The sequence below is a fragment of the Rissa tridactyla genome, chromosome 4 (assembly GCF_028500815.1).
Source record: "Rissa tridactyla isolate bRisTri1 chromosome 4, bRisTri1.patW.cur.20221130, whole genome shotgun sequence".
Lineage (NCBI taxonomy): Eukaryota > Metazoa > Chordata > Aves > Charadriiformes > Laridae > Rissa > Rissa tridactyla.
Window position 1 is genome coordinate 91844693 of NC_071469.1, and position 9507 is coordinate 91854199.

Sequence of the window (9507 nt, forward strand, 5' to 3'; positions counted from 1 at the left end):
CTGGGTTTGCTTTCAGGGCATCCGGGAGTTTCTGCCACAGCTCAGCATCCGTGGGACAAGGTTTAGTCGAGAACGCAACAACTCTTTTGATGTTTGCCCAAAAGCTTTTTTAAAAAAAGGCAGAAAGAAAATGCCCACCGACAGCTGGAAGCTCGACGTAGCGCTTTGGAAACGCAGCGCGACCTTTGGAGCTCGTAAACTGAAAAATGGGGCCAAACCCCCAGCTGGGCTGGGGGGGATCAACGCAATCAATGCAGCGGACTCAGCCCCACAAGTCTGACTGTGGCCTGCCGGGCACAGCCCCACACAACGGGACCTGGTTGTCCCATTGCCGGGACAGCAAAGCAGGAACGGGACACGGAAAACACCAGGTGATGCTCAGAAACCAGCCTGAGGACAGGGCTGGAGACACAGCAGCAAGTTCTGGGTCCTCCCAAGGAGCGGGAGGGCGCCAGCCGCAAATTTCACACGGCATCACGCGGCACCCGAGCGAAACAGAAACAGCTCACGGTGGGATTTGAGAGCCTTCCGGGAACCTGAGCGTATTTGCAAAAAAGTTGCATGCAGGAGAAAAACAAAACAAAACAAAACCCAAAAAACCACAAACAAACAAAAATACCAACCAACAGGACTCACTTATACAGGTACGCAACTGCAGCAAGAGCGGTGATAGGCGAAGATGGGAAGAGTCGGAAAGGCTGGGGAAGTTTTTCCCAGGGCTGGCAGAGAGAAGGGATCGGAGTAAGCACAGAAAACGCCAACCAGGCCGGGCACAAGCAGCCGTTGACCTGGGACCGCCGGGGATGCAGCCCTTCACCCCCTTAGAGAGGGCAGGAGGGCTCGAGGGGTGGCCTTAGCAGGCACAGCCGGACAGGGACATGGGGCAGCATCACCCCCGGACGCCACCCAAGCCTGGGTATTTTATGGTTTATCCGAAGCAACCATCCCCAACACCTGCTCTGCTCCCAGCAGCTGCCTGTCCCGCAGCACCCCAGGGAGACGGCTCCTCCCGGCCGGCGGCAGGGGCTCGGTGGTGGGATGCACCAGAGGCTTCTCGGGATCAGGAGGACGAGCCATCATACCTGGCGGCAGCACGGCCACCCCAAACGCAGGAGCCCTGCGCCAACGGGTGCATGGACCCACACGGATCCCCCTTGCAAAGGGGCACAGCTGGGAAGAGTATGCATTCTCACGGCACGCATCTGCACACCTGGGAGGGGACCAAGGGTGGGATGCCAAAGGACACCCCTGCCAGCGTACCCTTACCAAAGCTCAGCGCTGCCATTTTTTTTCCTGGTGGGAGAACCCAAACCCACCCCATACAATCCACCAAGAGCCAGGTTTCTGCAGCAGCCCCTCCGCCAGGCAGAGCTTACCTCCAGGAGACCCTCCTGCAGCAGGCAGGACCACAAGCACCACCGCACCTCCACAGAGCATCACCCGCCCCACTGCTTCCCAACACCAAACCAGACCAGAGCCACCACCCCACCTAAAATACTGGAGCCTCCGCCCTCCTGATGAGCCTCAGGTGTGGGGTTCCCTCGTTAGCACCTCCCAGCTGTTACAGAGAGGACCTGAGCCCCATCCTGCTCTGCTGCCCTGCTAATACACGGGGATGTGGGGGCATCTGGTGGCATTTTTTTTTTGTGATGATCTAGTGCCTCAAACTTTGGGCCACGTAGGTCAACCGCCTGCAAGCAAGACAGCGGCAAGCCACCAGCTCTACGTGGCAGGGGGGTTGCCAATCCTGGGTGTGTGGAAAAGCAAGTTCCTGCAAGGAACAGGGAGATGGTTTTAATCCCTTGGGCTTATTCCCTCCTGCCTGGTCCCATCTAACGGGGACCTGAGTGTCACACAAGAATGAAAGGCTCCCCGGGGGTGACTTCCAGCAGGCAGCGTGGCCCAACGAGGGTACGGTTAAATTAGCCAAGCACCCTACCCAAGCATTAAGCCATGTTTTAAATAACCCTGACATCTGCGAGGTCTCCGCCTGATGGGAAGTATGCGGAGACGAGGAGCGAAAAGGCGAGAGGACCTTCTGGCCAGCCAGAGTCACCACCAGGACACGGCAGAGCCCGGCAAAGCAAAATGGTCCCTGGACCAGCCATTACCGCCCCCCCCGCCCAGGCAGCTTCCCAGTGGAAAAGCTCTGCCTTGCCTCCTGCCACCCTGCCCCTTGTAGCAGCCCCTTAATTTGCTCATTAGCAAACGCAGGAACAAGAGGGAGGAACTGAATAGCATCCTTTCCCCAGGACACCCTCCGCGTCCTCCTCCTCCTCCCCCTCCGCCTTTCATAACCCCACACAAAAGCTTTTCAGAGCCGCTCGGGTCGGAGACGGGGCCGCAGGCAGGAGCCCAAGGGGGAGTCTGGGGCTGGGGCCAGCGGGGGACGAGGACTGGCATGCCTGAGAAATGCCGGGCTCTGGGGGGGCACTAACAAACCCTGCAGGAAGCACCCAATGCTGGTATCCAAGCTGGGACAGAATTGCTGTCCATAATGTCCCTGTGATGTGGCCCAGGGACACTAACGGGGCAGAAGAGTGAAACACCAGCTGGGGACACGCGGATGCTGCCCCCCGTCACCAGCTGCACCCACCCGGGCTCTGCTGGAGCATCATCACCCCAGCATCACCCCCCCGGGATGCTCGCCTGACTCCGAGCCCTCCACGGCCACCAGCCAGCCAGGGCTCCAGCACCTTGCAAATGCCAACAGACCAGGGGACGGACAGACGGACAGCGTGGCTATGACCCCACGGACATCGCAAGCCAAGCAGCCCCGCACCGGCTCCAACATCCAGAAAGTCTCCACCGTCTCAGACCCCTCTGCACACGGCAAGTGGCGGTGGCTGGAAGCGGACTCCCACGCGGGCGAGCCTGAAAATAAATCATCTCCATCCACGAATGACCTGAGATGATGTTGGGAACGTCCGGCTTGGGCTCATGGAGCCTGGAGAAACCACCCAAAAGCAATGGTTTCTGGAGGAAACCCAACTCCTGCACCATCCTGCACTCTCCGTGCCAGTGCCACACGCCCCGACCCTCTGGTCTGTACAGCTCCTTGCCCGGTGGCTTTCCAAGCAGCGTCCCCCACCCCAGGCTCACGAACCGGCACGGCTGAACGGCAAATTATATTTGTAACCAGCCAAGGGAGAGCGACCAGAGAGAAAAGGAGCGCTGTCTTGGAAGGGCTGGTTTACATTTCTAAAGAAAATGCCAGCGCTTCGGAGAGCCGCAGGGTTCTGGCTATGAACGGAGCCGAAAGGCTTTGAAAACGAACTCGGGGATGGAGGATGCTGGCATTTTACGGAGTCCGGCCTGGGGCCTGGTTTGCAGACACACAGCAGCGGCTCTCCAGCACGCTCCTCCAAGCGGGGAATTTGGGGGTAAAAGCAGTTATTCCCCCATCCCGCGAGAAACGGCAAGCTTGCGACTAGTAAACTTTTGCTCTGCCGTGCCGCTTTCTAGGTGATGCCCCCGAAGCACCCTGTGCAGCCCCGGCGGGAGGTGCAGGAAAGAGCAACCTGGGAAACCGGCAGCACCCGGGCGATGACACCCATGACGCCCTTCAGGGCTCCATGGCGGTGGCTCGGGGGGCGCAGGGGGCTGGAGGTGTGGGGGGATGCTGCCTGGGGGTCCCTCGCTGCAGGATAACCAGAGCAGCACAGGTGGGGGGCGCCCAGCCCCAAGCCCACACACCAGCCCACCCCCAGGGCTGGGGTTTCTCCGAGGGGAAACCCTTTGATTAAGGCGCCTTATAAAACTGGAGATAACTTGGGAAGTTTCCTGCGGAGGCCACACGCTCCTTCCAGCTCTCCAAGGATGCTGCCATGGAGGGCAGGCTGGCCAGCCCTCCCCTCCCCTCCGGCACCTCCGATCACCCTCCACGGGTCAGGATTTCCTCCATGCTGGCCCCCACCTCCCTCGCACAGGGCTGCGAGAGAGCAGGCGCCGGTAACACAGACACACGCTTCTGCAACAGGACAGGTCTTGGCTCTCCCCACCTCTTGGAAGGATTTTTATCTGTTCCTTCGCAGCTTGACAGCTCCAAAAGTTCATTGCTAAAGGCACCCCATCCATCAGCGTTTGCCCCCAGGGACCAGACCCGAAAGGAGAGCATCCATCTATGTCACCGCTCCACCTCCTCCTCCTCCTCCTCCTCCTCGATGGGAGCTGGGAAATGCTGGGAGGGGAGGGACAGGGTCCGGGCCAACCGCCTTACCTTGGGGAGGAGAGCCGGGGGTGCCGCCACCAGCAGCTCCGGCGGGGTCATGCTCTTGCCAGCCAGGACCACGGCACCGCACTCGGCACAAGCGCCGATGGTCAGCTGCTTCCCGTCATCCACCAGCAAGCTGTTGGCCACGCGGAGGGTGTAGAGGAAGACGGGGAGCCTGGCCACTTGAACCGCTTTTAATCCAAGGCATCGCTTCTTCTCCTGCCGGCAGAAGAAGCAGACGAAGGTCTCCACTTTGTATTGCCGGGACCAGGCGCTGCTGGGGTGGTGGGAGTTCCTGCCCTCGTGCTGCAGCCACTGCCCCAGCAGGTCATGGTAGCAGAGGACGCAGGTGGCCACCAGCCCGGTCGAGTCGGCCGGTCTGGCCCGTGGGGCAGGTGGGTAGACCGTCAGGAAGGGAAAAAAGGGCTCCTTCTCCCCAAATCGTCCCGGCGGGTTGACGTTGAGCTGGAACTCTTTGCCGGCTGCCAGCTCGGCCCCGCAGATGTAGCAGACGGAGGTGGGACCAGGCTTGACTGCGGGGTGGCCGGCCAGGCCGCTGGAGTCACCGGCGGAGAAGACCTGGTGGTACCTCCCCAGGAAGCTCTGGACCGAGGTGATGAGCTCCTCGTTGTGGCAGGCCCTGTACATGGCCCACAGGTCCTGCAGGACCCCGAAGCACTTGCGGCAGCTACTCACCTCCCAGTGCTTGTTCAGCCCCTTGGCACTGGGCGGGCACGGCAGGAGGCTGAGGAAGGGAAAATGCATGGTGCTCTTCGCATTGCCGTTGGTGATCTTGGCCGCCACCGGTCTCGCCTCCTTGCCGCACTCCTCCCCGCAGAGGTAGCAAGCCTCGGGGGCCGGCGGGGCGCCCACCCCATCCTCCTTCAGCCCTCGCCGTCCCTTGGCGGGCATGGCACCGGCGTTGAGGGGCACCACGTAGAGCCGCTGCAGCACGGGCACGTTGGCCAGCTCGAAGCTTTGCCACTGCTGCATGAGGGAGGCGAAGCAGCAGGGACACACCAGGGTGCTGCCGGCGGGCGAGAGGGGCTGGGCGCCCGGCGGAGGGCTGTGCAGCCAGAGGAAGGGGAAGAAGGGTGCCGGCGAGGTCTTCTCCTGCTTCTGGACGTGGACGCGGTGCTGGGTGGCGGGTGACAAGGGGCTGCCGCAGATGTAGCAGGCGGTGCCCGACGCCCAACCGGCCCGCTCGCTGCCTTCCTCCTCCTCCTCCTCCTCCTCCTCGCTGGTGATGTTGATCTCGCTGTCCTCCGAGGAGCAGCAGGGCGGCCCCCGCTTGCCCGCCGCCGCCGGGGGGGTCCGCGCCCCGCCGCCCGCCCCCTCGGGCTCGGAAAGGGGTTCGGCGTCGGAGAGCTCGGAGAGGTCGGAGCCGGCTGCCGGCCCTTCCTCCTCCTCCTCTTCCTCCTCCTCCTCCTCCTCCTCCGGGCCGGCGGGGCGGCGCGGCGGCGCGGCGGGGTCCCAGCCCGTCGCCCCCCGCCGCAGCCCGGCTCCCCCCGCCGCCGCCGCCGCCGCCGCCGCCGCCTCGCACTGATGGGGCCGTTTGAGCCAGTACATGCGCTTCTCCACCGGCGTGCGGCTGCGCTCGAAGGAGTCCCACTGCTCGCCCAGGAAACAGCGGCAGACGGCGCAGACCAAGGCGCAGCCCTCCGCCGAGACGGCGCGGGCGCCGGGCGCCGGCTCCTGGTGCTGGAGGAAGGGGAAGAAGGGTCGGTGGTCGCGGGGGGGTCGCACTTGAAGCTTGAGCTCTTTGCCGCGGCTGATGCCGCCGCCGCAGATGAAGCAGCAGAGGGGTGGCGCCGGGGTTTGGGGAGCCCCGGGGCCGCCAGCCGCCGGTTCGCCGGCCGCCAGCGCGGCCATCAGCCGCTGCTTGCGGGAGAGCGGCGCCGCCGCCGCCGCCCCCGGCCCCGCCGCGCTCATCGCCGCCCCCGGCTCATCCCGCGGCTCCGCCGGACACGCAGGCTCGGGGGGCGGGTTTGTGGAGCGCTCCCCCCCCCCTACACACACACACACACACACTCTCTCTCTCTCTCTCACATACGCTCCCCCCCCCCGCCGCCCGCCCGCCTCCTCCCGCCGCGGAGAAAGGAAAAAAAAAAAAAAAACAAAACCCAACAACACCAACAAAAAAAATAATAAAAAAAAAAAACCAAACAACCCCACCGCCACCGCAACGCAAAATATCCCCAAACAACAAAATAAACCGGAATAAAAGTTCGGTGCGAAAGTTTGGGTCCCGCTGGCGGCGCGGAGGAAGGGCGGCTGCCGGCCGCCTCCCGGCCCCGGCGCCCCCGGCCCGGCTCCTCCCCGGTCTCCCCCCCCCCCCCCCCCGCCCGCCGCGACCTGCCCGCCACGGGGGGAGCCGAGGGGGGAGGAACGAGCCGCTGCCGCCCCCCCCCCCCCCCCCCCCTCCGCCCGGCTGCCGCCAGCCCGGCTGGGGCGGCTCGGAGCTGCGGCAGCCGCCGCGGAGCGGGGGGGCGAAGGGACCCCACGGGGGGGGGCGGTGTGTGTGTGTGTGTGGGGGGGTGGTGTCTGTATTTACAAACCCACCCCATCGAGGGGGTTTATAAGCGGCCCCACGCGGGGATCCGCGCAGCAGCCCCCCCCCCCCCCCCCCCGGCGTTGTTGCCTCCCCCTCCATCACCGCTCTTCCACCCGCGGCCCCCCTCCCCACGCCACGGCTTTTTGTGCAGGCCCCCAACCCCCCCAAAAAAAAGGCACCGTGCCCAGGTTCACACCGGCAGGACGGATCCCACGGCGCTTTGCCGAAAGCACCGTCCACATTCCCTGCCCACCACATCCCTGCCCACCCACCAGCCGTTAACTCCGTGTCCCGACCACCGATCAGCCCCGGTAATTTATTTCACGTTTAAAAAAGTCCTGCTGCTGTTCCAGTTCAATACCAGATTCTATTTCCCGCTCGGTCCTAAAATGCTGCATCGCTTTGCCACTCACTGGTAAATAGCTGATGTGTTCCCAGCCAGAGTTGGCCACGTTTCAGCGACGCATGCAATAATCCCGGTATATCCTTACCTGCCTTGCAGCCTGCGATAAGATTTAACGCTTGTAAAGCACTTTGCTGTCCTTGGACAATAGGCACCGCGGAAGTGCAAACTGTACCGAGGTCCAGCCACAATTAAACCTGACTTATTAACCGCCCGAGCACCTAGTCAGCATACCCACCGGCTCGGCACCGCTCTCCCGGTTAAAAAAATATATTAGCAGCCGTAAGGATATTTTTCAAGCAGTCATTTTATGAAGGAGCCTGCTCCCGGCAGAACTGTTGAGTTTGAGTTCATGGCAAGTCACTGCAACGTCCCCGGTCCTGTCCTTACAAAGCCCTGAGCCCGTCCTGCTGAAGGAGGGTGCTGTGCAGGATCAAACCCAAAGAGGCAAGGTCGGTAATTGCGATAGGACGCAGGGACAGAGGGACAGGCGGGATCATGGGCTGAACACCCGAGCCACGCGTCGGGACACCCGGCTGATGCGGGGAAGCCACATCGTCCCCGCTCCCCATCACCTCCCCCCCCCCCAGTGCGAGCACAGTCCTCGCCCTCGGGGCACCCTGGCTGTGTCCCCCCTTGGGCTGACAACCCCTTGATGTCATCTCCCACCCGGACTGCGGGTGACGGCGTCCAGCGCTCCCCGGCAACTGGCCGTGAGATCAAACAGATTGTGTGACATCAGCTGGAGCGCGGGCAGGGGGCAGGAGGGCTCTTCGGGGACCCGGATCCGGTTTCCACGCAGATGGCTCCGGCAATAAAGAAGCAGGGGGGGGGTGGGAGGCGACACACAAAGCGGGGAACACGATACCTTGGGAGAACTGGCTCTGCGGGGCTTTTTTCAGGGGTTTCCAGAAGACAGCAGGGCCTCATTATATTTTATTTATTTATAGGCCTGATGTGGCGTTGGCTCTATGCACGGAGGGCGTGGGGAGCACTGCGCGTGTCAGGGTGGACGTGACTCAGATGCTCTTTAAAGGTGCATGTGGCCTCTCAGTGTCACCCCTTTTCCCTGGTGGGACGGGGCCATCCGGGCGGCATAGGGTCCCTGAACTCTGCGCAGCAGCAGCGGATCGGGGAATGCTTCACCCCATCCTGGGACCCTTTGCTGCCGCTACCTCTGGGTTTTCCCGGGGGAGCGTGGTCCAGGGCTGCCCCCGATTGCCCAGCCGGAGCTCCCGGGGGAGACGCAGCCGCCGGCTCAGCCCACCCTTCGAGCGCGGCCGACAGATGCTCTCCCGCCTGCTCCGCAGATGGGCGAGAAAACAACGCGCTGCATTCAAGGACCAGAGCTCAGCAGGGCCAGACCCCCCCCTCCGCCTCCCCATCCTGCCCCAAAACACCAACACCCCCCCTTCCCCCCACCCTGTGCCGCTCTCCGGAGGTGCCGCGAGCCCCCAGCTCCCCCCCGCATCCCGCCGGGACACAGCCTGCCTCGGAGCAGCTTCCCGGGCCTCGGCTGCGCAGGGACAGAGCAGCTCATTTATCACCCTGTGCCGCCCCGGCCCTGCGGTTGCTGTTTGCAACAGAGAAGCTGGGAGGGAGAGAAAATTTCTCAAGTCGGCCTCGGCAAGAACTGAAAACATATGCCCTGGCGGCAAACGCTTCCCCCGGGGCGCGCGGGGATCCAGACGAGCCTAGCACAGGATTTTCCACCGCGGCTCCCGCCGGCGCGCAGCCCTCCTGCCAGAGCCGTCGTTTTAAAGCGATCCGGGGGGCTGGGGATGGTGACAGCCAGGTCCGCTCCTCCGAGCCCCATGCTGTGGGGATAGCGGGATGCCATGCAGACGGAGTGGGATGCGGTGCAGGATGGCTCCTCTCTCAAGCTGGATGGCTGCGGTCCAGGTTCAGGAGGCAAACATCCTCACCGCGCCCAACTTAGACCTCCTTGCTGGCTCGCAATGCAGAATCGTCCCCTTGCACGAAGGCAAACCCCAGGGACAGATGTCCCTTACAAGGCAGGGGACGAACAGCCGCTGCGTGACCATATTGCGACAGAGCTCGGCGCTGGTTGTGCAAGGTGCTGTACAAACAGCCCTGAGTGGCCTCGTGGTGTGGTGCTCCCCTGCATCGCACCGGGTCGGGGCTCAGGATGGATACATGAGCAGCCTTGCCTGGTGCTGGGGCCATCCCCAACCCCATCCCCATCCTCATCCTCATCCCCATCCCCAACCCTATCCTCATCGCCATCCCCAACCCCATCCCCAACCTCATCGCCATCCCTAACCCCATCCTCATCCTTGTCCCCATCCCCAACCCTACCCCTGTCCCCATCCCCAA

The 9507-nt window shown here is 63.2% G+C and overlaps 1 protein-coding gene across 1 annotated transcript; it reads right to left on the minus strand.

Annotated features, from left to right (window-relative positions):
* Positions 1-4100: 4100 nt before the first annotated feature.
* Positions 4101-6520, minus strand: LOC128909247 (uncharacterized). Its single transcript, XM_054200655.1, has 2 exons — positions 6430-6520; positions 4101-5914 (listed from the first exon to the last, which is right to left on the minus strand). The coding sequence occupies exon 2, from the start codon at positions 5780-5782 to the stop codon at positions 4127-4129; it is 1656 nt and encodes a 551-aa protein (XP_054056630.1). The 5' UTR covers positions 5783-5914; positions 6430-6520; the 3' UTR covers positions 4101-4126.
* Positions 6521-9507: the final 2987 nt, after the last annotated feature.

Coding starts and splice junctions, on each gene's coding strand:
- LOC128909247 (XM_054200655.1), bottom strand. CDS start 5,782: ATGTACTGGCTCAAACGGCCCCATCAGTGCGAGGCGGCGGCGGCGGCG.